Here is a 26,558-nt window from a genome sequence, read left to right on the forward strand (position 1 = left end):
ACTGAGAACACAGGTTTCCTTGTGTTGCTGGAGAGAGGGAGGGCATAAGGAAATCGGAGACCCCATTTCCCCCTCGATCACTTTCTTGCTCGGAGCCCATGATGGCTGGCTCACCAGCGTTTCTCGGTGTCATCATTCTACTGTCTGCCTTCCTGGGGCCCAGTGTCGGGGGCCGCGCCATGCCCAAGCTGGCTGACCGCAAGCTGTGTGCTGATGAGGAATGCAGCTGTAAGAGCTGGGGACTGGGGGCTGGGGTGGCCAGCCCGTGTGGAGGGTGCTGTCATTCCCTTCTCTTCCTTCCCCAGACCCTATCTCCATGGCTGTGGCCCTTCAGGACTACGTGGCCCCCGACTGCCGTTTCCTGACCATACACAGGGGCCAAGTCGTGTATGTCTTCTCCAAGCTGAAGGGCCGAGGGCGGCTCTTCTGGGGAGGCAGTGTGAGTCTTCAGAGAACAGAGGAGGAAAGGAAAGGGGGTGGGGTGGGAGTATGACCTAATTTTCCACCCAAAGGGAAAATTTGAGGGGGTGGACTGAAGTAGTTTGGCAGGGGTGAGGGGAGAGGGGGTAGGGGGTATTGTGATCTACTTGGTTTTTACCTTGTTGAGCAATCATGGGGCACCCACTATAGTGCCAGGCTCTGTTCCCGACCCTGAAGATACAACAGCGAATGATCCCTTTTATTCTAATACAAGGAGACAGGCCATCCAAAAATATCAGCAAATATGTGCTGCTCTGAGAATTAATACACATTGACTGGGTGGCTACTTCGGGTGGTCGGGGAGGGCCGCCATGCAGTGACTGTAAGCTGAGGTCTGAGCAACAGGGATGGAGCCAACCATCTGGAGATCAGGAAGAAGAAAAGTGCTATGGTCTTCAGTAGGAATGAGTTTGCCATCTTCCCAGACCCTGGCTTTGAATTTTTCCTCTCCAGGTTCAGGGAGATTACTATGGAGATTTAGCTGCTCGCCTGGGCTATTTCCCCAGTAGTGTTGTACGTGAGGACCAGACCCTGAAACCTGGCAAAATCGATGTGAAGACAGATGTGAGTGTCTTGGGGGCTGGCGGGGATCCAGAGGGAGGACCCTGGGGTTGTGATAATGAGCAAAGATTCTCCTGCCTTTGGCTCCCCGGCAGTGTAGCTGTGTGCGCTGGGACAAAGTCCCTGCCTCAGTTTTCTCCTCTGTAAGATAGGGAGTGATTGTTAAGTCCCTGTCAGATTGAGCGGCGCAAAGATTAAGGGGCTCTGGGCTAATTTGCATAGCACGCATTTGGCCAAACCTGGCCCCTGCCGCCACAGCCTTTGCTAAAACCACTAGATCCTTTGTGGTGTGTGTGACCGCTGGTTTTCTCCCCACTGTTTTCCCTTTCTCTTTTTCAGAAATGGGACTTCTACTGCCAGTGAGCTCAGTCTACCACTGTCCCTGCTGTTTTTTTTCCTCCCGGCTTTATGCAAATATACCAGCCAAGTGCAAAATGCGGGTCTCTGTGGTCTTAATGGGGGACGGGGGGTGTGACAAAGAAAATGTTTCCCCAGGCTCCTGAATTTAGCCAGTCAGCCCCCTGACTGTGGTAACGTCAGTGGTTGCTAGGCAGAGTTCCACTGACTAAAAGCTCTTCGCTCCATGCTGGGTACTGGAGGTGGGTTCCTAAACTTAAATATGACACACAAGCAAATGAGAAGGCAGAATACCCTGAACAGCTCGGTTGCGGGTCGTAGTGTCCTCTCTAGACCAACGGGAGGGAGTTGGACTATTGGGAATGAGCCAATCGGACCATGAGGAAAACACAAATCACAGAATAGAGGCATCTGCAAAGGGAGATGGGAGATTAGCCTGCGCGTATCCCCCCCATCCCCGAGTTTTCCTTTTTCTTGCCTTTGAGGTCAGAAAGAGCGCTCGCCAGCTCAATATCCGCGGTTCTTCAGGGTCTTTCTGTCGATGCTGTCCATGCCCCCTTCTTTGCAGCCATGTCCCCGCCCCCAAGCCCACTCCTACCCAATCCGGAGTCTCGACTCTGCACCCGTACTCCTGACCAAATCCGTTTCTCAGCTCGGCAAGGCATCTCTGTACGGTCCCTTTCCACTAGCTCCGCCAATCGCTCGTCTTGGTCCCTCCCCCTTTGGCCCCTCCCTTCTCGCGCCGCCAATCCTCGCCTTTTGTCCCGCCTGCCGGCCGTCGAGCTCACCAATCCCTGCCTCTGGGAAGCGTGGCCTGGTATCCCGCAGCCCTAGCGGGTCGCGCCGTAGGGAGGTGGAGGCGGAAGTGGCGGCGCCGGCCCCGGGAGTAGGAAGGAGCCGGGGCTGCAGCCGGAGTGGAGCGGCTGCCAGCCGAGGAGCAGGCGCGGCCGCGGCGCCATATTGCGGCCCCAAGCGGCCGCGACCGAGTCATGGCCGAGACCTACGGTGAGGGTGGTGGGCCGAAGTCGGGGTCTGGGGTCTGGGCCCAGGGAGGATGCGGCCTTTGGGGAGTGGGGCGGGGCCTTATGTGCCAGGGGGCGGGGCCTGGCATGGGGCTGGGCCTAGTGGATGCTGGGAGGGGTTTAGTGGGTCCGAGGCTGAGCTCCATCGATTTGGGCGGAGCCTGAGGGTCTGGTGTGTGGGTTAAACGGGTCTGGGGCGGGATTTGAGGGAACCAGTCTTGATGGACCTGCGCAGGCCTTGAGGGAAAGGGTAGGTCTTAATGTGTCGGGGCGGAGCCTGAGTTGATGGGGTGGGGCTGGCTTTATGAATGGCAGGGCTGGAGGATGGTGGGCTGGGAGAACCCCGAGGGAATGCTGTGGACCCTGGGACTGCTCTGGGAGAGGTCTGCAGTGGGGTTGGGGATAAGTTGTCCTTGAATTAAGTGGTGGGAGGGACTCGTGGCAAGGGCCGGGGCTTACACTTGAGCGTGGGGGCAGAGGGAGGGATGGAGGAACCGAGAATTGAAAAATCTGGATGGATGGATGAATGGATGAAGAGGAGGAGGGAGGACAGGGTGCGGTAGAAGCAGCACTAGTAAGAGTAAGAAGGAGCTATGTTCCTTCAACAAGCAGGGAAAAGTCGAACAAGTGCAAAGATCCTGAGGTGGGAAGCCAGCTTGCCATTTTCAGGGAGTAGACTGAAAGCCAGCGTGGTGGGAGGTGAAGTCGTGAGGGGCAAGGGCAAGCACGCCTATAGTCCTCGATAAGATGGCTTTCAAGAGGCTTTAACGAGGTAATAGCCAAACTTTTGAACTCTGGAGCCAGTAGACCTGGGTTCGAATCCCGGCTGTCCCAGCTATGGCATCTTGGGGAAGCCAGTTAACCTTTCTGGCCTCAGTTTCCTCATCTAGAAGATGGGGATGCTTTTTAGTATCCTCCCTCATAGAGTTTTTCCGAGGAATAAGTGAGCTTGCAGTAGTGAAGAACTTTAGAACCGTGCCTGTTACGTGGTAAGCACTGTGTAAGAATTGTCTGGGACCGTTGTTGCTGTTGCTCTGTTGCTGCGTGTGTCTGTTTGTCCCCTTGTAACTGTGATGGTCTCTTGGCTTCCATTTTTTTGCCCTGTATCATTCTCTCCATATGGGTTTCCCTGATCTTGGCTCCATCTGCTCAGACTTCCTCTTCAAATTCCTGGTGATTGGCAGTGCAGGAACTGGCAAATCATGTCTCCTTCATCAGTTCATTGAGAATAAGTGTGAGTTTCTGGGAGTGGTCCTGGGAGCACTGAACTGTGGGCGTGGGCATGGGCATGGTGGGGGCAGGGGCAGGGCTGGCCGTAGGTACAATTCCAGTGCTGGCTGCCTGGCCCTCGCCTTTGCTAGATCCTCCTTGAGCCTCAGTCACCCCAGCAACGAGAATGGTTTGGTACAGGCTGAGGAGGCCAGGGAGGACAGGGAATCTTTTGAGCCCCTGCACTGCCTCTTCTCTCCCTCCCACTCCCAGTCAAACAGGACTCCAACCACACAATCGGCGTGGAGTTTGGATCTCGGGTGGTCAACGTGGGTGGAAAGACTGTGAAGCTCCAGATTTGGGACACAGCCGGCCAGGAGCGGTTTCGGTAGGTGGGCTGGGCTCCCAAGGGAGGGCGGCAGAGGAGAGAGGAGAGAAAATGAGAGAGCAAGACAGGGAGAGAGAGAGGTGTGTGCAGTCACTTGGAGATCTGACACAGAGCCATTGAGAGGGCAGGCAAGGCGGGGGAAGAGAGACGGAGACTGAGTATAGGTACCTATAGCCAGAGAGAGCAAGGGTCTTGGAGAGGGAGCAGGGATAGCGAGGGAAAATGATGCTGAGAAAAAAACATAATGAAGGAACAGATCCACAGACCCTAGAGAGACTGCAGTTGATTGACCCATATGGCTGGAGGGATGGAGACTTGTGCCCAGGGAGAGGCGCCCAGGGTGGGGGCGATGGGGAGAGGTGGAAAGGGAGAGACTAAAGAGAGGGAAACTGGAAAAGAGGTACACTCAGAAAGGGACAGAGAAAGACTGAGACTCAGAAGAACAAGGTAAGGGTGATAAAGAGACACAGAGAAACAGGTCAGAGCTAGAGATAGGGAGGGTGGGACAGGCGAAGGCACAGAGATGGAGATATGGATGTGTGTGGCAGAGGAGAGAGAACTGTATAGGGCTCAGCACACAGTATGTCTTCAGGAAAGGGCTGCAGACAAGGTGGTCGATGCCTGGAAACCCTGAGTTGGAGAAACAGAGACGGAGAGAGGAGGGACATGAGGGAGTCGAGTAGTCCATGGAGAGGTGTGGCCCCAGGCCAGCACCAAGTAACTGCTAAGTTAATATTGGTGTGTTGATCCGCTGAGCGAGAGAGACAGAGGGCCAAGGGTATATGGCTTGCGCTGGGCTTAATGCTTATGGAATGACTGCCCAAGTTTGAGGGGGACCCAGACAGGTGACGCAGAGATGCAGGCCGTTGGCCCCCCTGGGAACAGGGCCTCCCAGAGACAGGGCAGAAGAGGGACAAGCAGCTGTCCTTGCAGAGCACTTGGTCAGGACTGGGCAAAGGGGAGATGGCAGGAAATGAGGAATGAGCGAATGCATGAGAAATCAAGAGGGAGGATGAGAGGACCAGAGCCAGAACAACAGACAGAGATAGAGAGCCCTCGGGAATGAGAGAGACACACATGTAAGAGAGACAGACGGAAAGACACAGACCAGTGAAGAGATACAGAAAGACAGAGACACAGAGAGACAGGCAGACACTCCGACAAGAGGCAGACAAACAGACTGCTAAGGGAGGCAGAGATTGAGGGAGACAAAGAGAGCAGCAGAGAAGGGAATTGTGCTGAGACCAGACCATTGCCAGCTTTGGGGGGATGGGCCAGCAGTAAAGGGGGGTCTCCGAACCACCAGTCTCTCTCCGCAGAGGGGGGCAATCTCAGGGCAGACCCCAGCCTCGGGGGTGACTGGGTCCCCCTGGCCCCACAGGTCGGTGACACGGAGTTACTACCGAGGGGCGGCTGGAGCCCTGCTGGTGTACGACATCACCAGGTGGGTGCATGGAGAGGGTGGGGCGGGGCCGGGTGGGACCCCCAGCCCATGCCTGCCTCCCTTCCTCCTCTCTCCCTTCTCCTTAGCCGGGAGACGTACAACTCACTGGCCGCTTGGCTGACGGACGCCCGCACGCTGGCCAGCCCCAACATCGTGGTCATCCTCTGTGGCAACAAGAAAGACCTGGACCCGGAGCGCGAGGTCACTTTCCTGGAGGCCTCTCGCTTTGCCCAGGAGAATGGTGAGGACCCTGTGGTGGGCCAGTGGGGGAGGGGGCCTCAGCAGAGAAGCAGGGGCTGTCCGCTGGGGCCCGTGGGCCTCCCGGCTGTCTGTGGCTGTGCCTAGCAGGGCAATGTGGACATTGAGAGGTCTGGGTTCAGATTCGAGTGTTGCCACATGTCAGCTGTCTTTCCTTACCTGGGGAGTGGGAATCACAGTGTTTCTGCCCGCATAGCGCAGGCTGGTTTAGGGGATCGGTCCCTGGGGAGCCCTCAGCACTGCCTGGACAGGGCAGCGGGCCCTGGGTTAACGGCCGTCAGCAAGTGCAGGCTGTTGGCGTAATGCGGAGGTTGCAAACTCCCACGACCTGGGGAGACTGGCCTGTTTTGTGAGTAAGGGAGAGGACAGGGTAGGACTCCAAGTTAGCAGGCAGTAGCCTTAGGGGGGGCATGGACAGGACCGACAGCCACATCCAAAGGTGTGTGAGTGTAAACTCATTTGAAAACTTCTGTGTTGGCCAAACATCTACTAAGCTCAGGGTCTGCCCGTGTCCCTCCAGTTGGTAACCTCCAGGTTTGGAGGATGGTTTTTTGCCATCCGAAAGATGTGGGCTGGAGTCCTGGCTCTTACTTTCTGTGAGGTCTTGTCATGCGGCTCAAGGGTGGACCGTGGTGGGCCTGGGCCGGTCCTAGGCGGTGCTGGGAACATAGCTGTAAAGACACCCTGTACACACCTTTACAGACATAGCTGTAAAGATACCCCTGTGCAGGCTCACGGTCCAGTGGGTGGTGAAGGGAGTCAGGACCCTCTCCAGAGAGGTCAGTGCTGGGATAGAGGAGGCACAGGGGGCCGTGGGAGCCCAGGGGGCTAGGAGGGCACCTGATCATGCTGGGAGGTCAGGGAGGACTTTCTGGAGGAGGAGGTATGTAGGCCGGAACCACCTGGGGAGGGGGGCCCTCCATGGCAGGGCAGCAGCCTGAGCAAGGGCCTGGAGTGAGGGCAGAGGTGGAATGCTTGAGGAGCAGAATGAGAGGTGGTCAGTCAGAGTCAAGGGGAGGGTGGGGACTGACTGAGGCCCTGCCCCCCAGAGCTAATGTTCCTGGAGACTAGCGCCCTCACGGGTGAGAACGTGGAAGAGGCTTTCCTGAAGTGTGCCCGCACCATCCTGAACAAGATCGACTCAGGTGAGGTCCCCGACTGCCCAGAGTGGGAGTGGGAGCGGAAGGCAGGGCCCAGAGGTCTCCAGGGGACCCGTCCTGACCTCTCCCCTGCCTCCCACCTCCCAGGTGAGCTCGACCCCGAGAGGATGGGCTCAGGCATTCAGTACGGGGATGCCTCCCTCCGCCAGCTGCGGCAGCCTCGGAGCGCCCAGGCCGTTGCCCCTCAGCCATGTGGCTGCTGAGACGTGCACGGAGCCAGGTGGGAGCCTGGGGCCCTGGGATGGCTGGGGTAGGGTCCCGGCAGGGGGGAATACTGAACCGAGACAGAGACACAGAAAAGGAGAGGCCATGAGAGAAAGTGAGAAAGAGGCAAAAACAGTCGAGTGAAAGGAGCCATCGTCCTGGCCTTGGGGACGTTCTTTCCGTCTTGCCACCAGCTCTCTGCCTGGGATCTCTGACCCACCCATGCCTAATTCAGCAAATATTTATTGAGTGTCCACTGTGTGCCAGGTCCTGTTCAAGCAGTGGGCCAAACAGATAGTCCCTACCCCTGTGGAGCCAACATGCTCTTGGGAGAAGACAGGCAATAAGCAAGACGCCTGAGAAAATGACATGGTAGTTAAGAAGATAAGAGCTGTGGAGAAAAATAAAGGGAAAGTCAGGGTGGGTGAGAGGTGAGCAGTGGAGATATTCCATGATGAGGGAAACCCTCACTGAAAAGGTGACATTTGACCAAAGACCTTAAGGAGGGGAATGGAGCGGGGGGTGGGGGTGGGTCATATGGGTCCCTGGGGGATGAGTGTTCTAGGCAGAGAGAACAGCCAGTGCAAAGGGCCTGAGGTAGGGGCATGCCTGGCCTGGATCAGGAAGTCCATGGAGGCCAGTGTGGCTGGAGCAGAGTATGTGTGTGTGTTTGGGGCTGGGAGAAGGAGGTAGAAGATGAGGTTAGATATGGGGGGAAACAGATCACATAGGGCCTTGTTGTCTATGAGGAGGTTCTGGGTTGTACCCTGGGTTGGATGGGAGCCATGGGAAGGCTCTGAGCAGAGAAGGGACAGGACCTGATTCAGGTGTTCCCAGGATCCCTCTGGCCACATATAGAGGAGGAGGGGGTGGGCGGGAGTGGTTCCTGAGAGACTAGTGAGAGACTAATGCAGAGTCAAGCTGAGAGACAGTGGTGGACAGGATGGGGGGACAGGCAGAGGAGGGACTAAGACATGGCTAGGTTTGTTTCCTCCCTGGTCTCTGTAGTCTTGCCCCCTCTTGATGTAGCCACTGGGACTTTCTAAAGCACAAATCTGATCCTGTCCCTCCCCCGTTTAAAACCACCCATGGCTCCCAGGGTCCATGGGACAGAGCCGAAGCTCATAGCCTGGTGTTTGCCCCGCCAGCCTCACCTGCCTCAACTCACACCTCTCCCCACCGCTCAGGCCGCTGCAGACACCCTGAAGTTCTTCCTGTTTCTCTGGGTCTTCGTTCATGCTGTTCCCTCTGTCAGAAACACTGTTCCTGCCCTCTCTTCCCTCCTTCCCCTCCTCCCCCTCCTCCAGGAAGCCATGCTTCCCCTATGCTTGGTCCACACTCCTTGCTGGGCTTGCAAGGTCCTACAGGATGAGGTCCCATCCTCACCTCTTGGAGAGTGTGTATGTCCTGCCAATTCACCCTGTGCTTCACAACCCCCCCCAACCCCCCCAACCCCCGCCGCCTCCCCTGCTTCCAGCCATTGGCGGCTCCAGGGTGGCTGTGGGGAAAAGTGCTCAGACCTTGGATATACTTTGAAGGCAGAGCCAACAAGATTTCCTGATGAATGGATATGGCATTTGAGAGAGAGGAGTCAAGGGTGAGTGTTTTGGGCAGCCCTGTTTCCTTCCACACCCCTGCATCCGCTGTGGCTCCGCTGGGGTGTATCTGTCCTCCAACCTCCTTTCTTTTTCCTTTCCTTTTTTTTTTTTTTTTAAGATTTTATTTATTTATTTGATAGGCAGAGGTTACAAGTAGTCAGAGAGGCAGGCAGGGAGAGAGGAGGAAGCAGGCTCCCCGCCGAGCAGAGGGTCCGATGCAGGACTCGATCCCAGGACCCTGAGACCATGACCTGAGCTGAAGGCAGAGGCTTTAACCCACTGAGGCACCCAGGTGCCCCTCCAACCTCCTTTCTTGTACCAACTGCCCGTTGTCATCTGGTCTTTGCCAGACCCTTGTCACCTTCCCACCTGGGGTCACTACCTCTAGCCGGCTGGTCTCACAGGTGCCCCCTACTTTTTAAAGCATTCAGCTCTGAACACTCAGTCATTATTGTGTTTGTCTTCCCCATCTGAGAAGGGAAGGAGGTGACAGGTGAGAGATCCCAGACCCGGGTGCCTGGGTTGCAACTCTGACTCTGTTGCTTCCTACCTGCACGACTCTGGGCAAATTCTTTATGTATTTATTTATTTATTTTTAATTTAAAGATTTTTATTTACTTATTTGACAGAGAGATAGCACAAGTAAGCAGAGCAGCAGGCAGAGGGAGAGGGAGAAGCAGGTTCCCCACTGAGCAGGGAGCCTGATGCGAGGTTCAATCCCAGGACCCGGGGATCATGACCTGAGCCGAAGGCAGCCGCTTAACCCACTGAGACACTCATGCGCCCTGGGCAAATTATTTAGACACTCTGGGTTCTCGGTTTTCTCACCTGTAAAATGGCACTAATAATAGTACCTACCTCCTCTGGGTGTTGAGAAGATTAATTACATCAATTCATGTAAAGTCCTTAGCACAGGGCCTCATGCTTACTAAAGACTTGAGAAATGAGGGCTGTTTATTTTAAAGAGCTGGGGCTTTTTAGGAATGGATGGGTGTGTGTTCTTCAACTGAGGGCTCAGTATGGCGTCCGTTTCAGGGTTTGCTCTCAATCAAATGTAATAAGAGCGTGCTTCTTCAAACGTTGTTGACTGCACTCTGCAGGAGAAAATACATTTTAGACGTCTTGATCTGATACAGTTCCACACACATCAAAGCTGAAACATGTTTTTCTAGCACTAATATTCTTTGTTTTTGTTTTTGTTTTCAGTCGAGGTGAAATTCACATGGCATACGTTAGCCATGAAAACGTTCCAGAACATTTCATTGCCCTAAGGAAACCCTGTACTCATTAAGCAGTCACTCCCCATTCCCCCCAGCCTCTGACACCCACCACTGCTTGGTGTCTCTAGGGACCAAATAGTCAGTATTATATATGATGCCCCTCTGGTATCTTCTATTTTATTCTGTTTCATTGAAACATTGGCCAAGGCCCATCAAACTGATTTCCCAGCCCACTAATGCAGTGCTGCACATTGAAATCACCTGGAGAGCTTAAAAAAAGTCTGATGCCTGGGCCTCACCCCAGAGATTCTGAAGTGCTTTCCGGATTTCTAGAAGCTCCCAGGTAATGCTGTCTGTAGCTGAAGCAATAAGCACTAACCGAAGGTGTCCTCTCAGTTTGGAAAACACTGGAATGAGCCAGGGCAGTTCAGGAACACAGAGGGACACAGAGATACAAAGGGGGGGTATGTGTGAAATTTAGATACTGAGATACCTCTCTGCAGACTCCAGGGGTCAGCCCTCTGATACAAACAGGGAGATGCAGGTACCCTCAGAGAGACAGCCCCAAATTACCGGCAGATGAGAAACACAAAATCGGACAGTGCAGAAACTCTGGAAGAGAGAGAAAGGTATGGACAGACGGACATAGATAGGAAGGCAGGAAGATACCCAGAAATGAGACAGAGACACTAGCCAGGCAGACCCAGGGTCCCTTTAGTTCACCACACACTTTTTTTTCAGCTCATCTGTTCTCCAGGACCAGCCCTGCCCTTCGGGCCGGGGCCCAGATCCAGGCCCTGGGAGGCCGAGCCCCTCACCTGTCCTGGCCCCAGAGAAGCTGCCCTGCCACCTGTCCCCCTTCCCTGGCCTGGTGGGGCCTGGCTGAGGGGCAAGACTGAGCCATGGGGGAAGGGGGAATCCGTACCTGCTGCTGCTTCCTCTGTCTTGGCTAATCCCCGTCCCCCCAGAACCCCTAACCATACTCGAAGAGTTCCCAAAGCCTGAGACCAGGGCATTTGGCCCCAGCTCCCCGCCATTGCGAGTACGTGTTATTTATTGCCTGGAGGCCTGTCCAGTCCCCACCACCCCCATAAAGCATTGTTTACACCTGTGTCTTGGCCTCTCTTATTTTGGGGTGATGGGGAGGGAGGGGAGACAGAAGAGGTCCCTGATGGAAGAACCACGTGTTATGGTGTGTGGGGGTCATGTTTCTGGATTGGATGTGGCGTCGGGGAGGAAACTGTGACTCAGGTGGTGCTGTGGAGGGAATCTATAACTGCCCGTGTTGTGCTAAGGCATGCTGGAGGCCCACCTGTGTAGCACTGGTGTCCTGAGACGCGTGTGTGACAGCATCTGTAGGCATATGTGCTGATCGTGTGTGTGACACCATTGCTCATGACTACTTTGTGCCCTTGGTGACTGTATCCATGAGGCTGGTGTTGTTTGGGACCAAGGCCAGGGAATGGAAATTCAGGCCTCTAGGTGATCTCCATGCATGTTTGATGCTGGAAGGTCCCAGACTGTGTCTGATTGTTGCGTGTGACTGTGCGTTTATGCCCTGAGGTCTGTGTTTGTCTTGTGTGAATTTGGCACCCTTGATACAGCTGTGTGTGACCATGAACCCTGAGTAGGGTAGGCCTTTGTGCAACCCTGACTTGCGCATACTTCAGACCAGTGTCTATCTCTTTGTGTCCTGGTGAACTGATAGTCGCAAGTCCCCTGCCAGGGACAGGTGCAGCCCCTTCAGAACATCCCCAACTTCTCTGCCATCCCCAAGTCCGCACTAGCCCACCCACAGGGTAGGCCTGAGCCCCTGACCACCTCCCCCCCGCCCTCCCCCCACCCGGCCGTGGTGGAGAGAGCGCGGCATTTAAATAACCTTATTTGCATAGTCCTTCCAGGCTGGGTCGCCCAAAATGTTCTTAGACCCGAGGCTGTTGGACAAAAGTCTTCTCTGCTTACCGGGCGTAGCTTTCCTAGGTAGCTTTATTCAGATTCCCACAATTTTTCCCGAAAAGACAGGGTGGAACGGGTCATACTGTGGCATCCCTTTCAGTCTCTTCCTCTGTCAGGGATGTTCCGCACTTTTTTCCCTCCGTTATAGAAAGTACTTACGTAAATTACTTACTAATGTGTGTATTTACATACATTTTTAAACTAACTGCGCAGACATTTACCTATCACAGCTCTATTCTGGGGCTGCGAGGAGGGGCTGACCATGTAAATAACATGATTTACATGCCACAGTCCGGCCGGGCTACACGTCATTCTCGGGCGCTCCGGACTCTGATGGGGTGGGCCGGCCTATGCAAATAACCCTATTTGCATGTCCCTCCCACGTCGCTTGGCCTAACCTCTGAACTACCCCCAACCCTTTCCGGATCCAGCCCTTTCTAACAGCCTTCTTCCCCTCGCCCATAAGGGGCGGAGTGCAGTATGCAAATGACGATCCATTTCCCCTCTCTCGAGGTGGGGGGGTGTTCTGAACTTCTTTGCTCCGCCCTGCGCCGCTCGCGCCTGCGCACGCATGGTCTCCTCCGCGGGCGCGGTCACGTGCCCACCGGGCGAGGCGGGGGCGGAGCGTCGCGGGAGGTGGGGGCGGGGTATGGCGCGCTGTGCGGCGCTGGGCGGCTGGCACAAACGACGGCGGCGAGGCCGGAGGAAAAAGCTCGGTGAGGAGAGCTCGGGGAGGAAAGGGGCGAAGAAGGCGCTCGAGCCGGGACGCCGGCGCGAGCCGGCCGGAGCATGGGGGCGCGCGCCGGCCGGCGTGGCCGAACGCGGCGACCCCGGGAAGGGAAGGGTGGGGGTAGGGCGCGGGGGAGGGAACGCGCCGGGCACGTTGAGTGCCGGCCGTTTTGGGGGGGGGGGTGGGGGCGGAGAGCGCGCGCCGGCGGAGGGGGAGGGGAGGAAGGGGGCGCTGGGTGCGAGCGGTCCCTAGGCCCGGTCTCCGTCGCCTACAGCGCCCCGAGCGGGGAGGCCCGCACCAAAGGGGCTTGGGAGGGGCCGCCTTCTCCCGTGCTGTCCCCGAGTGCGTGAACCCTCCCCTGCCCTTCCCCCCGTCGCCGTGGACCCTCCTCCCGCGGCTGCCTTCCGTCTGTCTGTCTGTCTGTCTTAGGCCCTCCCTTCGGTCTGGGTGTGTGTCAGCCGCCGGCGGGCTTCCTCCCGTTGGGCTTAGGTTGACCCTTCCGCCCCGTTCTGTCCGGCTGTCTCAGGCCCGCCCTCCCAGCTTCTCCCCGGTCGGCGTTTCCGTCTCTGGGCCCCCCATTCTCTTTGTCTCTGGGCTCCCCGGTTTGCTCTGTTTGTGGAGCACCCCGTTCCCGCCGTGTGTCTCTGGAATCCCCAGGCAGATCTCCCGTTCCCCACTGCTCCGGCATTCCTTTCCTACTTCAGTTCTCCTGCGTCCTTTCTGTTTGCTGTGTGTCTGCCTGAGGATGCCCTCCCGCAGCCCCCACCGCGCTTCTGTGTCTTTGGGTCATCTCCCCAGCTTCAGTCCTAGGGCTGCTTCCCTCGCTGCCTCTTCTCTCCTTGATTGCACCACCCCCCACAGTTCCCATGATCTTCTCCCCAACGTGGCCTCAGGTTTTGGGGGACTGTGTAGCCAAGTCTGTCTTCCTCCCTATTGCCCTGCTGCCCCTCACCCCACCTCACTCGGAGTGCCTCTGGCTCTTCTCACATTCCCTTTTTTTCCTCTCTCCCCCTTCAGCCACCCTGACGGGTCCTTTCCCAAGCCCCTAGGGGCAGCAGAGGACTTGGGGACCAGCGAGCACCCCCAGGGCACGAGAAGAGCCTCTGCTGCCTGCCCTGCCTCGCCCTGCCCTACGCCAGGCTCAGCCACCCCGGCCCCGGGCTGCATCAAGTGGAGGAGGCAGAGGCGGAGGAGGGTGGCACCATGGGCCCGGGCCGTGCCCTCCATGCCCGGGGGATGAAGACGCTGCTGCCATGGACAGCCCGTGCCAGCCGCAGCCCCTGAGTCAGGCTCTCCCTCAGTTGCCGGGTTCTGTGTCAGAGCCCTTGGAGCCTGGTCGGGCCAGGATGGGGGTAGAGAGTTACCTGCCCTGTCCCCTGCTACCTTCCTACCACCGTTCAGGAGCACCTGGTGAGGCCTCGGCAGGGAGTGGGACCCCCAGGGCCGCAGCCACCTCCACGACAGCTAGCCCTCTGCGGGAGGGCTTCGGCGGGCAGGATGGTGGTGAGCTGCGCCCGCTGCAGAGTGAGGGCGCTGCAGCACTGGTCACCAAGGGGTGCCAGCGACTGGCGGCCCAGGGGGCCCGGCCCGAGGCCCCCAAACGGAAGTGGGCAGAGGATGGTGGGGATGCCCCAGCACCCACCAAGCGGTCCTGGGCCAGGCAGGAGAACCAGGAGGCAGAGGCTGAAGGGGAGGGCAGCATGGGCTGCAGCAGTGGCAACGGCGAGGCCAGCGCGGGGCCGAGGGAGGAGGTGCTACCCACTGCGCCCGAGCGCCTGGCCCTGGACTATATCGTGCCCTGCATGCGGTACTACGGCATCTGTGTCAAGGACAGCTTCCTGGGGGCAGCACTGGGTGGCTGCGTGCTGGCTGAGGTGGAGGCCCTGAAGCGGAGTGGGCGCCTGCGCGACGGGCAGCTGGTGAGCCAGCGGGCTATCCCGCCACGCAGCATTCGTGGGGACCAGATTGCCTGGGTGGAAGGCCATGAGCCTGGCTGCCGAAGCATCGGGGTCCTCATGGCCCACGTGGACGCTGTGATCCGCCATTGCGCTGGGCGCCTGGGTGGCTACGTCATCAACGGGCGCACCAAGGTAAGGCCGCAAGGGCCTTGAGTGGAGGGGCCCCCCAGCGCCTGCCTTCGGGGTACCTGGTGCTCTGAGTATCAGTGCCCTTGGAGGTAGGCTTCTGGGGTCACAGAAAGATGCAGGCAGCACCGGTGGAGTGAGTGTCGGTGCTAGAGTTGGGTTTGGGCTCTCCCTTACGATGGGCACTTTGGGGGTCTCTGCGCTTTCTCTTTCCCCATTTGCCTTTCTTTTCATCTATCCCTGTCTCGTCTGTCCTTTCAGTGACCCGTCTCTGGTCTGTCCGTTTGGTCTCCCAGGCAGGAGAAGCAGGAGAGGCATAGTGGGGAGGGTGGCAGTGGTGAGACCCGTGCCAGGCTGAGGGAGGAGGTGTTGCCCACAGGCTTGGGACTGGACCGCTTTGTGCCCTGTGCCATACTGTGACATCCGTGGCCTGGGCAGCTTCCTGGGTGCCTGTGTGCTGCCCTGGGGATGGGGGTGTCCTGTCCTTCATCTTTCGTATGCTTCCCCATTCTGATGCCTGTCCTGTATTCTTCCTGTCTGTCCATCACTGTGTTTTTGTCCATTCTGATCTGTTCTTTGATTCTCTGTTTTGTGTCTCTTCTTGGTTTCTTTTTTTCTTGCTTTACATTAGTTGTTACCAATTTTTGGGTGGGGGGGGAACCTGGGCTCTTTTGAGAATTTGCTGAAACCACAGATCCTTTTTTAAGAAAAATGCTCGTTTGTCTAGTTTATGGGCAGTCATCAGTGCCTCTTGCGCCTCTAGTTCCCCATTTGAGAACCTAGGTCAGGAGCTCTCCACAAGACAGTGGTCTTTTGGGGTTTTCTGGCATTCTGACACAATAATTCTCTTCATAGAGGGGTGAGAGGGCTCTGGCCTGGAGTCCAGGACAAGTGTCATTTGGCCAAGGCCCCCGTAGGGAGTGCCTGCTGCACACCAGTGATTACTGGCTGATGGCAGGGCTGTTTGCTTCGCTCGGGGCATGTGGCTGCCCTCCTGATGTCTCCTCCCTCCTCCCTCCGATCCCATCTTGGGTTCTGCCTCTGCACAGCTTCTGTCTCTGGCTGGAACTGACTCAGGGACCCAGGCTCTCTCAGGCCAAGGCCAGCATCCTCTCTGTCCAGCTAGGACTTGTCCTACTTCTCCCTGCCTCCTGTTACTTGATAGCTGGAGAGTCAAAGGAGGCCTTCCCTGGGCTCTGCTCCTGTGCAGGCAGGAGAGATAAGAGGGAGTCTCCCTGGCCTCAAGGGGCTCGGCATCTTCACCCCAGGTCACGCATCCTCGCAGAAGGGAGTGTGAGGGGAGAGTGGGAGAGCTGAATGGCCCAGGGCGGCACACTTTCCTCAGCCTCAGTTTGCTTATCCACAGGATAGGAAAATCAGTTAAGTCTCCAGCTAGTCTCTGGCAGTTTTAGGAGGGGAGGGCAAAGTAGGTTGAACAGATGTTTTCCCCCTTGGTGCCTTGGATGTGGTTTGGGCCAGGGCCCTGGCTAAGATTGGGGGCTGGGGGTGGGGATTGGGACTATTTTAGCTCTGGGTGACTTCTTTTGTCCTGGGAGGTAAGAACAAACCTGGCTAGACTGAGACAGGCGGGGGAGCCAACCCGGTCACTGGAGTTCCTTTTAGGACAACCCCACCAAACCCATGAGACACCTGCTCCAGGCTTCCCAACCTCTGGACTCCCTCCCCAGGCTCTGAAATAAGAGTGTGGGGTACCGAGGTGGGTGGTCACAGAGGCGGTCGGGGCACACATTACCAGTGTGGCTGGAGCCAGCCACAACCTGCCTGTTGGTCACTTGGGAACGGAGGAATGGAGCTCCTATGTTCTGTTCTCCCAGCTGTCTCTAGTCTCTATTCTGCTGACCTGCAGGTGGGAGAGAGTTGGCTCCGCTGGCATCAAGGACAACCATAGGGGACCACAGGGAGGGCCTGGCTGGCTTGGTTGCCCCTTTAAGAGCAGCTTGGAGGTGGAGCCTGCTGTCATTGGCTCAGTCCCCAGTTTCTGCTGGACTCTGTGTGTGTGTGTGTGTATGGGTGTGGGTGTTGGGGCTTTTGGCACATTGTCACTAATAGCCTTTAATTCTTTAGTCTCCTGGCTGTGATGCTAGCTGCCCCTTCTCTGAGATGGGAGGGTGAGGAGCAGGCTTTTATGTCATTCTGCTTGTTGTCCCTTTCCCTTGTCGGGGCAGGAAGTAGGTGCTTCTCTGGGGCCAGAGGATACCCCGCCTTCCCCACCAAGGTGTGTATGTGGAGGGATTGGTGGGAGTTTAAAGGGCCTGTTTCTCTGCCTAGGCTTCATGCATGACTCCCCTTCCACACCAGAATACAGACACTGTCCCTGCCTGCATGGTCGGAAACCCTGTGTGAGGGTGTGCAGGGCAGGACGCAGTGGAGGCCCCGAGACCCAGAGTGCTTTCTGTAAGCAGCTACTGCCTGGGCACTAGGGAGACACGCCTGGCCCCAGGGGCTTCCACGGGACTGCCTGTTGGGCCAGTACTATGTAAACAAGCATCCAGACTGATCTCACATCTTGGGGGTGGGGGATATGGAAAAATCAGCAGAGATGCCTTCAGCTGAAGTACTCAAGGTGCCCTTTGATCTGAGATGTGAGTAACAAGGAGCACCAGGGGAGGTGTGTCCCAGGCAGGGGCAGAGGCCTTGTGGATGAGCGTGGCCTGGTCAGAGAGCAGTTAGGAGGCCTGAGAGGCTATAGCAGAGTAAAGGCAGTGGTAGCAGAGATTGGTGGCCTTGGAGGCTGAGGCTGTGGGACGTGGTGGGGGTCCTTGAAGGGATTGAGCAGTGAAGAGCCGGAGGAAAGTGTCTCTGGCCGCCGCTGTGTGGAGGTGGACTGTGGGCAGGAGGCTGCAGCCCTTGACCCCTTTTCCCACCCTTGTGCAGACCCAGCAGTCTCTGTTTGGATTCTCTCTGGGGAGGGCAGTGAGTCACTGCAGGCCCCTTGGGCATGGCCGCTTTCTTCTCTCCCAGGGAGGTGGTTGCTCAGAGCACTGACCCATTTGCAGGGAGTCAACAGTATAGAGAAGGTTCTCCTGAACCCGGGGGTTGTGGGGGCCAAGGTCTTGCCCGGTGCCTCCAAGGCTCTCCACTGCTGGGTGGCCTTACCCAGCTGCAGGCCTCCTGGCCTCTTTCCCAGGGCGGGTGCTGTGATGCTTCGGGTCCACACACGTTTAATGCAGAGCTGTGGACTGCTCATGCTGGGGAGAGCCTTGGGAGTACCGTGTTGGAAAAAGGCTGAAGATTGAGTCAGCCTGGCCTGCCCGGGAGCGCTAGGCTCCCCTCCTGTTTGGGCAGCAGATGCCCATCTGTTTGATCAGGAATGTTTATCCTAGGGCTGTTTTTCGGGGCTGCGGCCCACAGGTGTAGCTGAGCGTTAGTAGGGCGCAGCAGGTGGCAGTTTTGAGCCTGGAATAAGTGTGGGCCAAGGTGTCAAGACAGAATGGTCCATAAGCTGGAGAGTCTGCACGCCAGTACTCCCCAGTTTGCCTTATACAGCCCTCCTGAGTAGCTGAGGGTAGGACGGGGACTCTTCTTTTAAATGTCATTTCAGCTTGTCCTTTGACTTGCCATCACGTGACAGGCACTGTGCTTGGTGCCCTCCCAAACATTTGTCTTACTGAATTTCCACAACTGCCTGTGAAGTAGTTTATCAGCTCCATTTCACGGATGAGGAACCCGAGACAGGAAGCATAGTCTCCCACCTGATGTTACTGCTGGCGTGGCAGCACTGGGCCTTGAACCTGGGAGTTAGGTCTGAAGGAACTCGTGGGCCCTTTCCCTCCCTCCACATCCACTTTTCTGGTGGCTCCCTGATGAGAAACAGCTGAGGCCTCCACGTGGTCAAGGGCGACGACAGCCACCAGGGAGAGGAGGTTAGAACCTGTGGCTAGACCTGTACACACAAAAGCCACGGTCTGGGGGGGTGGTCAGGAATCCCCAGGTCTGTAAGCAGAGGAGGCGTTCATTAGTTTGTTGAACGGGTGAGGCCGTTGAGGCTCGTTCAGGTCATGGGACTGTCAGGGGCTACCTAGCAGGTTGTCCTTGAGCTCAGGTTCTAGTCACAGTGGGGGTTTTGGTACTTGTTCATATGTGTAGGAAACACTATTTATCTAGTGGGGCTTTTTTGTAGTCAGGGGCAGCAGTTCTCAACATTGCTGTTCTCAACATTATGGTTATTTGGGGAAACTTTAAAAATTCCAGGCTCCACCTTAGACCAAGTATTTCCGAACCGCTGAGATGGGCCTGGGCATCAGCATCCCAGGTGATTCCATGCTGAAGCCAAGGTCAAGAACCCCAGCTGCAGGGCTGTGAGGCCACATTCCTCCATACCAGAAACATGTAAATTGGTTTTATTCTGAAAGGTCTGGTGGGGGCAGGGAGTCAGGTTATCTTTAAAAAGTCAAACCCGCAGTTACTCATCGGGCGCCAGGCTCTGGCCGTGTGTGGGGAGGGGGCTCTCGCGTCCCAAGAGCTAAGGTTTCTGGTAGATGGTTCCTTGGCTGACAAAGAAGGAAGTCTGGGTGAGAGTCCTTGGAGGAGTCTGGGGAGAGACGAGGGGCTGGGAGGGGTGAGAAAGAGGAGGTAATGGCTGCCTCCCCAAATATCCCTGCCTTGCCCCGTAAGCCCCCACCTGTCTGTCTCTGCCAGGCGATGGTGGCATGTTACCCAGGCAACGGACTGGGGTACGTGAGGCATGTCGACAATCCCCACGGCGACGGGCGCTGTATCACCTGTATCTATTACCTGAATCAGAACTGGGATGTCAAGGTAGGGGGTGGGGGAGTGAGGGTTGGGATGGGAGGGAGGATGAGGTGGCTGCATCCACTCCATTTTGCGCTTCTGGCATTCTCCGGTTCCTCTTACGGGCCCACAGCGGGGCAGTGCAGTGCCGCCTGCTGGCTGGCTCCCTCTTCCTGGGCAATGGCACCTCCTTGTCTCTAGCTGACCTGGTGGTGGCAGCACCCCCCATCCCATTTCCTGTCTCCAGGAGCTTCCTGCCCGCCTCCATGGTGATGCAGACTCTGGCTGTCATCCCTCTGGAAGCCTGAGTGGTGGGAGGGAGGGATGTGTGCGGCTGCCAGAGCGCAGGCTCCAGGGGGACAGGGGGTGCAAGGCAGCAGCTGCAGGCCGGACCTGCCATCTCTTGCCTCATCCTCTGGCCTGCCCTCAGGTGCATGGCGGCCTGCTGCAGATCTTTCCTGAGGGCCGGCCTGTGGTTGCCAACATCGAGCCCCTCTTCGATCGGTTGCTCATTTTCTGGTCTGATCGGCGGAACCCCCACGAGGTGAAACCAGCCTATGCCACCAGGTATGACCGGTATTTGGCGGGACGAGCTTAGGTCTCCTGCTCTATACCAGCAAAGTCTTGCCCGACCCCAGGAGTGGCTAGGAAGTGAAGCGCTGAGCGGGGCCAAGGTGGGACAGAACCAGGCTCAGAAGGGTGAACTGTGGTGTCACTGTGGATATGGTGGCTGGAATTGAAGACAAGTGTCGCTAACTGCCCTTCGGGGCTGCTCTGGTCCCTAGGTACGCCATCACCGTCTGGTATTTTGATGCTAAGGAGCGGGCAGCAGCCAAAGACAAGTATCAGCTAGGTACCTGCTTCCCAAATGGCATCCCCTCTCTCGAGCCCTTCCCATTCCATGTACGTCACAAGGCCTCAAGTCCCCTTACCCATCTCAGTCTCTTCCTAAATTTTACGACTCCTTTTTTCTCCCCTCCGTCCTCTTCCCTAGATAGCCCTCTCTCTTGGCACCCCCAGCATGTGGTCCTCTCCTCCATCTTCCCGCGTTTTTCTTGGCCTCTGGATCCCTTCCCTGATGACTCCTGTCTCCTCTCTTCTCACCCCTAGCATCTGGACAGAAAGGTGTCCAAGTACCTGTGTCACAGCCAACCACTCCCACCTAGTGGCCAGCCCCAGAGCTGCATGGACAGACAGCTTGCCCTGACTTCGGGAGAGCCTTCGGCCCCGTGCCGCCGGCCCAGCAGCCCACCACCCTCGGTGCCTGTGCCCTTTACGCCAGCGCTGCTGCTTCCAGCTTTGCCTCTGTCCTGCCTGGCGTGGAGGGCTCCCTCTGACGCTGAGGACCGAGGAGGAGGAGAGACGTCTGCTGCCCTGGGACGGGGGCTGGGCTTGTGACCTGGGCTGGAGCCAGTATCGGGAGCTGCCATCGCTGGAGCTGGGGCCCTGTGGCTCACCCTGTCTGGCTGTGCTCCTCTCGGACGTGGAGAGTTGGAAGGAGGCATTGCCACCTCCCACCAGGATCCCACCAGGATGCAGGATCGAGGGTTGGGGATGTCACAGCCTCTTACTGGCAAAGGTTTGTTGGGGGGACAGTATCCCCAAGCCCCCCACACCCCCAGCCTGGAATGTGAAGTGACTCCCCAGCCCCTATGGGCGTGGCACCTTGTGGACTAGGCCGCCGCTGCGTGGGCAGGAGAAAAGGTGCAGGGGGGAGCACGGGCGTGAAGAGTCCTGTCAGCCAAGAAAGAAATAAAAGTTTACCTCAGAGCTGCAAACCTGATTCTCCCACTCCCTTTTACTGGTAAGGAGACTTGTCCGTCTGCGGTTCGGGGCCTTTATTGACCAAAGCGGGTAGGGAGGTCTGGGAGCCAGTGAGCAGAGGGCTGCTGAGCCCGACTCAGCGGGCCACCAGCCGGAGCTGGAAGGCTGGGGGGATGTTGCCCAGGCCCGTGCACTGCGGGGTGAGGTTGATGTCGGCGCGGCTCCCCACAGGGAGCAGGCAGAAGCGCTGGAGGATGGTGGTGAAGAAGAGGAAGATCTCCGCTCGCGCCAGGCCTGCGCCCAGGCACATCCGCTTTCCTGAGGACGTAGGGATGCAGGGTGGGAACCACACCCCTCCCAGGCCTGCCCAGCCTTGTCCCCTCCCTTCCTGGCCCAGACCTGGGGCAAAGGGCATGAAGGCATCGTTGCTCTGGAACTTGCCCTTGTGGTCCAGGAAGTTGGTGGGGTTGAAGCATTCTGGGTCTTTGAACTGGGTGGGGTCCCGGTGTGAAGACACGAGCAGAGGAATCACAAAGGTACCCTGGCGGGGGGGGGGGTGCACAGGGGTTGCGCCGTGGACTTGGTTAACCGTCATCCAAGACCCCATTAAAAAAGCCATTGGGAAGGTGGGCCTATTTTCCCTACTCCCAGAGCTGTGTGACTCAGCACTGCACGTGCTCAGGGCTGATGATTTCGGCTGAAGGTGCTCCCAGGCCTGCACAGAATCCCCACGCGTGGGCACCTTGGGCAGAAAGTAGCCGCGCAGGTGGGTGTCCCGGGTGAGGGCGCGGGGCAGCCCCAGCGGCAGCACGCTGATGAAGCGCTGGATCTCGTGCAGCACGGCGTTGGAGTAGGGCAGGCGCTCACGGTCCTCCAGCCTTGGGGTGCGCGTCCGCCCTACCACCGCATCCAGCTCGGCCTGCACTTTGGCTGGTACAGGCAGAGGCTGTGAGCTGCGCATTCCCTGGCCCCTAGCTATCCCCGCACCCAAGCCGCCTCATTCCAGGCTCTCCAGCTCCCGGACCTGCCACCTCAGGGTACTTAAGCAGAATGAGGAGCCCATAGCGCAGAGTGGTGCTTGTGGTCTCGGTGCCACCGAAGAAGAGGTTGTGCGTTGTCATCACCAACGTCTCCTCCTGGAAATGGCTCTCTGGGTCTTCCTGTTCCTGTGGACAGAGACGGGTGTTGCGGCTGCCTGGCACCTCCTGGTGGGTGGCATGGGGGGGTTTAGGGTAGCAGGGACCCACACCTTGTTCATTTGATCCAGGAAGCAATCGATGAAATCGCGGGGCTCCCCAGGCTGCCGCGTCTGCTGGTGCCGCTTGATTTGCTCAGAGATGAAGACCCGAAGCTCCGTGAAGTTTCGAAAGATTCGGTGGTGCGGGCCCGGGAGCCAGTCAAGGAGGGAGGGGAAAATGTTGTACATCTAGGGGTACAAGACCGCAGCAGGACCTTGAACAAGTCCACTAGTTCCTGTGCAGGGAGACTGCAGCAGGACTTAGATGTTCTAAGTTCTAGAACTCTAACAAGATTGATCCAAGGTTGGTAGGTCTGTGTACCCTAGGTTTGGCATAGGAGGGAGGGACTGAGTCTGGCCCTCTCACCTCGCCCCATCTGGAACTCATGATGTGGAAGTTGTCATGGAAGAGGTCCAGGAGCCTCAGGAACTCTGGGTCCTCATAGCCATAGCGGTTCCCGAAGACCACGGAACAAATAACATTAGATACAGCATTATCCAGTAGCCGTTGGGGGTCGAACGGCGCTCCTGGGAGGAGGAACGGGACGGGGTCTTTTCGTGGTGGCTAGGCCTACTGCTTTCCACTACAAATGCCTCCCCGCCCTACTCTTTGCTTTTTAAAGATTTTATTTTTAAGTAATCGCTACACCGAACCTGGGGCTGGAACCTACAACCCCGATGGACAGTCGCTGGCTCTGCCTACTGAGCTAGCCAGGCGCCCTTGCCCTGCCCCTTGATCTTTGGCCACAGCCGCAAAAAGCCCCTCTCCTTTCCCAGGCCGCACCAATGGTGGCTTGAAATTTGCCAAGTAGACAAGCTGCCTCCTCCAGGATGCGCTCCTCTATGGTCCGCGTTCCCAGCCCGAACTCCTTCAGTGCTCCCAGTGCAAAATTGCGCAGCGTCCACCAGCGCGGCCCGTTGGAAAACACGATGCCTAGGGGCGGGGCAGAGAAGGGGCGGGTCGGGGAGTTGGCCACGCCCCATCCCGGCCCTGTCGGGTTTTGGAGCCGGCTTCCTCGCGACCCTTCAATTCTGCTGCTTTCTATTGCTTTTGGCTGCAACCCCAGACTTCTCGGCCCTATCCACGCGTTGGCCACAGCACTGCTGGTCTCCATCCCTGACAGCGCCTGCACGCTTTGGCTTGAGCTCTTGCGCTCTTCTCTTCCTTCTATTGGCTGCACCAGAAACAGGCCCCTCCAATTCAGCCTCTACATTTTAGCTCCGCCCGACCTTCTCGCTCTTCGCCTTCGCTGCCCTTCTCATTCGGCCCCGCCCCATCTCCTGACCCCGCCCCTTATCGCTCAAACTGGGTGGTCCGGCCAGCACTTCCGCCGCCTGGGACTCACCGTTTCCGCGAGTGAAGCGCTGGAAGACAGCCATGGCCCCGCGGCCGGAGAAGGCATCCGCCTGCAGCACTAATGCGTCCCGCAGCGCTGAGTAGCCGCACAGCACCACTGCAGGGCGCGGGCCCAGCCGCACTGTGAACACTGGGCCCCAGCGGCCAGAGAGCTACGCGGAGCGGGTGCTCAGCGGGTCCCGGTCGGGGCTCCTGACCCCTAGAGCCCCCGCCCCCAGCTGCCTTTTCTTTCCGACCCAGAGTCCCTAAGTCATCCCCTCATTACTGACGGAGGAGGTTAGATCCCCACCTCCTTCCTCCTTCCTCCGCAGGAGTCCAGCCCCCCAGCTTCCTCTTCCCTCGGGATCTGCAACACCAGGGCCCGAGTCCTCTGCACCCACAGAAGTGGGCGTCCGGACCGTCGGTGGTCTCCCCACCTTGAACCAGGAGAGCCGACCTCTCGGCACCCCTTCCCTGCCGCCCGCGACCTAACTTCTCACTCTAGGCTCCTCTTCCCTGAGGACCCCAGAGTGGGGGGAGTAGGGGTGGGGTGGGGAGGGAGGGATCCGGTCGACTCTGCCAGGAAGTCAGCCCCACTGGCCCTCTCCTCTCTCAAGCAGATATCCAGGCTCCCAGCTTCCACCCCTAGTCTCCTTCTTTCCTGGAACACAGGGCTCCAGGTCCCTCAACCCTCCTCAGGACTCAGGTTTGAGCCCTCAGCGGTCTTCAATCAGAGCACCAGGACTTCCAGCCCCCCAACCCACTGTCGGGCGCTACCTCCATGAGCGCTCGGTCCAGACGTCCAGACTCCAGCTGCAACAGGTTCCCCAGCAGTGGAAGTGGCGTTGGCCCCGGGGGTAGAGCCCCCCGAGTCTGAGTGCCCTGGGCACCCCAACCCCGCCTGGCTAGGGCCAGCAGCAGGACCAGCAGTAGCAGCAGCAGCACTGTGACTCCCGTGACCATCGTGCCCTCTATCGTCCATGCCTGCCCCCCTTTGCCTTTATTTGATTCCCTTTGGGTCTTGGGTGGAGCCGGGCGGATACCAGGAGTGGGTATGGCCGCTCATTTTGCAGATTCCCCCACCCAAGGTCTCCACCCAGCCCCCCAGCTCTGTCACTGTCGTGCCAGGTGCAGCCGGCCCCATTTGGCAGTTTTGTTGCACTAGCATTTCCATGTCAATACACCTGCTCGACAGGTGCACCCTACTGAGCCCTTGGGTCCTTGGGGTCCATCTTCCTTGGCCCAGAGGTGTGCATTCCTGAATCCCCTGGCCTCCTTGGGGCCCATGACCCCCTGAAAGCCACACCCTATAACTTCGGATTCCAAAATACATTCTTGACTTCCAAATACACTTCTAAAAACACCCCTGGTGATAGACCCGTTAGCCTGGCCCTCCTGTGCCCTGTGCTTGTGATTCCCAGGGACAGGCGCCTGAGTCCTTGTCACTTCCATGCCCTTGCTCTTGAAACGGTGTATGCTGTACCGGTACACTGTTCAGGAAGGCGGCTCACCCTCCCACGGACCCCTGCCTGGCCGGATCCAGCCTTCCGCCAGGTGCCTGGCACAGGACCCAGACCTGGGGAGAGCATGGGGGCGGCACAGCTTTTGGGACTGGCCTTGTTTCTGGGAGTGTCTCTCAGGGCCTCGGTCTCTGTTTATCTTTGTTTCATCTCTCAGCATCTTCCTCTGTGTTTCTTTGTTCATCTCTCTCTTTCCGCTTCTGTTTTACTCTGCCTGCTTTTGTTCTTTTCTGTATCCCTCTCAGTTTCTCTTTCCCTTCATCTCCCACTTCCCCGTCTCCCTGCCCTCTGTCTCTGCCCTCTGTCTCTGCCCTGGGTCTCGGATCTGTCAGGCTTTCTTTGTCTGGGAACCCAGGTGACAGGCAGTGGGTTCAGGGCAGGGCCCCTGCTCCAGGGCACTGAGTCCACAGACACTGGGGGGGTCGGTGGGGGGTGCCCTCCCCGGGTCCCACCCAGCGCATTGTGTCAGACTCTCCGATGAGCCGATGAGCTGCTCTCTCTGGGTCTCTTCAAGAGCTGGCGTTTGTCCTGCTCGCTTCTGTATCCCCAGCCCTAAAACAGTGCTCAGCACACAATGGGCGCTCAGCAAACATTTGTAGAGCGAATGCATGACTCTCTTTATCCTGACTTCTGTTTCTGTCTTTATTTCAGACTCTGTTTTCCTCCGGCTCTCTTTTGCTGAATCCTTGTGACTCTCTCTCTCCTTGTCTGTCTTTGTGTCTCATCTTTTAAGGATCCTGTCTCTCTAGATCCCCTTTCCTTCTACTCTCAGATCTCTATCCCTCTTCATCTCTGTTCCTCTCAATTTCTAGCTCTGCTTTAGAATCTCCTTGTCTTCCTTCTCTCCGGCAGCTGTCTCTCCCTTCCTGTCAGTGCCTCCCCATCTCTCTGTCTCATTCCCAGTCTTGGTTTTCAGGTTGTCTCCCGCCTGTCTCTCTGCATCTCTTCGTCTCTCCTATTTCTATCTCTTTTTTTAGTACTTCCATGTGTTCCTCTTTGCTGTCTCTTTGCTATTTCTTTGCTATGTCTCTTTGCTCTTTGCTATTTCTTCCTTAGGACCTCGGAGTCTCTCCCTCTCTCTCTCCACCTCCTTGTCCCTGCCTGGGCCCTTGGGGCAGACTCTGTGGTTGGCTTGTGCTGGCAACAGTTTAGGGATTAAGGAGCTGACGCCTGGTGTGGAGACCGCCTATAATTCTCAGCAGAGCATGTCCCAACTTCTGAATGGCCTTGGGGAGACCCCGTTTAGGGTAGCATAGGCTCACCAGGGCCACCTCCACC

The 26,558-nt window shown here is 57.5% G+C and overlaps 4 protein-coding genes across 5 annotated transcripts; 3 read left to right on the forward strand and 1 right to left on the reverse strand.

The window, feature by feature from the left end:
* Positions 1-98: 98 nt before the first annotated feature.
* MIA (MIA SH3 domain containing) lies at positions 99-1,404 on the forward strand (the record flags this gene model as incomplete). The annotated part of the gene is made up of 4 exons (XM_080829057.1): positions 99-228; positions 306-439; positions 934-1,044; positions 1,381-1,404. The coding sequence occupies 4 exons, from the start codon at positions 99-101 to the stop codon at positions 1,402-1,404; spliced, it is 399 nt and encodes a 132-aa protein (XP_080685183.1).
* Positions 1,405-2,238: 834 nt separating this feature from the next.
* Positions 2,239-11,014, forward strand: RAB4B (RAB4B, member RAS oncogene family). 2 transcript variants are annotated; one of them, XM_080827879.1, is made up of 8 exons: positions 2,239-2,403; positions 3,574-3,654; positions 3,903-4,017; positions 5,399-5,461; positions 5,548-5,702; positions 6,769-6,864; positions 6,967-7,099; positions 9,888-11,014. In XM_080827879.1, the coding sequence occupies exons 1-7, from the start codon at positions 2,388-2,390 to the stop codon at positions 7,080-7,082; spliced, it is 642 nt and encodes a 213-aa protein (XP_080684005.1). In that variant the 5' UTR covers positions 2,239-2,387; the 3' UTR covers positions 7,083-7,099; positions 9,888-11,014. The 2 variants fall into 2 exon arrangements, with proteins under 2 accessions (XP_080684005.1, XP_080684004.1); XM_080827878.1 differs by having other exon boundaries at positions 10,643-11,014.
* Positions 11,015-12,479: 1,465 nt separating this feature from the next.
* On the forward strand, positions 12,480-21,205 carry EGLN2 (egl-9 family hypoxia inducible factor 2). The gene is made up of 6 exons (XM_080828388.1): positions 12,480-12,573; positions 13,605-14,677; positions 19,331-19,450; positions 19,854-19,990; positions 20,209-20,276; positions 20,534-21,205. Exons 2-6 carry the CDS (start codon positions 13,841-13,843, stop codon positions 20,587-20,589), a joined length of 1,218 nt encoding a protein of 405 aa, XP_080684514.1. The 5' UTR covers positions 12,480-12,573; positions 13,605-13,840; the 3' UTR covers positions 20,590-21,205.
* LOC308358364 (cytochrome P450 2F2-like) lies at positions 21,197-24,723 on the reverse strand (the record flags this gene model as incomplete). The annotated part of the gene is made up of 9 exons (XM_080828548.1): positions 21,197-21,505; positions 21,587-21,728; positions 21,930-22,117; positions 22,212-22,353; positions 22,437-22,613; positions 22,792-22,952; positions 23,209-23,358; positions 23,771-23,933; positions 24,538-24,723. 9 exons carry the CDS (start codon positions 24,721-24,723, stop codon positions 21,324-21,326), a joined length of 1,491 nt encoding a protein of 496 aa, XP_080684674.1. The 3' UTR covers positions 21,197-21,323.
* Between the last annotated feature and the right edge of the window lie 1,835 nt (positions 24,724-26,558).

This window comes from Martes martes, assembly GCF_963455335.1.
Source record: "Martes martes genome assembly, chromosome: 17".
NCBI classification, from domain to species: Eukaryota; Metazoa; Chordata; class Mammalia; order Carnivora; family Mustelidae; genus Martes; species Martes martes.

Coding starts and splice junctions, on each gene's coding strand:
- EGLN2 (XM_080828388.1), top strand. CDS start 13,841: ATGGACAGCCCGTGCCAGCCGCAGCCCCTGAGTCAGGCTCTCCCTCAG. Junction 14,678..19,330: donor TCATCAACGGGCGCACCAAG/GTAAGGCCGCAA, acceptor TGTCTCTGCCAG/GCGATGGTGGCATGTTACCC. Junction 20,277..20,533: donor CAAAGACAAGTATCAGCTAG/GTACCTGCTTCC, acceptor TCTCACCCCTAG/CATCTGGACAGAAAGGTGTC.
- RAB4B (XM_080827879.1), top strand. Junction 3,655..3,902: donor TCAGTTCATTGAGAATAAGT/GTGAGTTTCTGG, acceptor TCCCACTCCCAG/TCAAACAGGACTCCAACCAC. Junction 6,865..6,966: donor CCTGAACAAGATCGACTCAG/GTGAGGTCCCCG, acceptor CCCACCTCCCAG/GTGAGCTCGACCCCGAGAGG.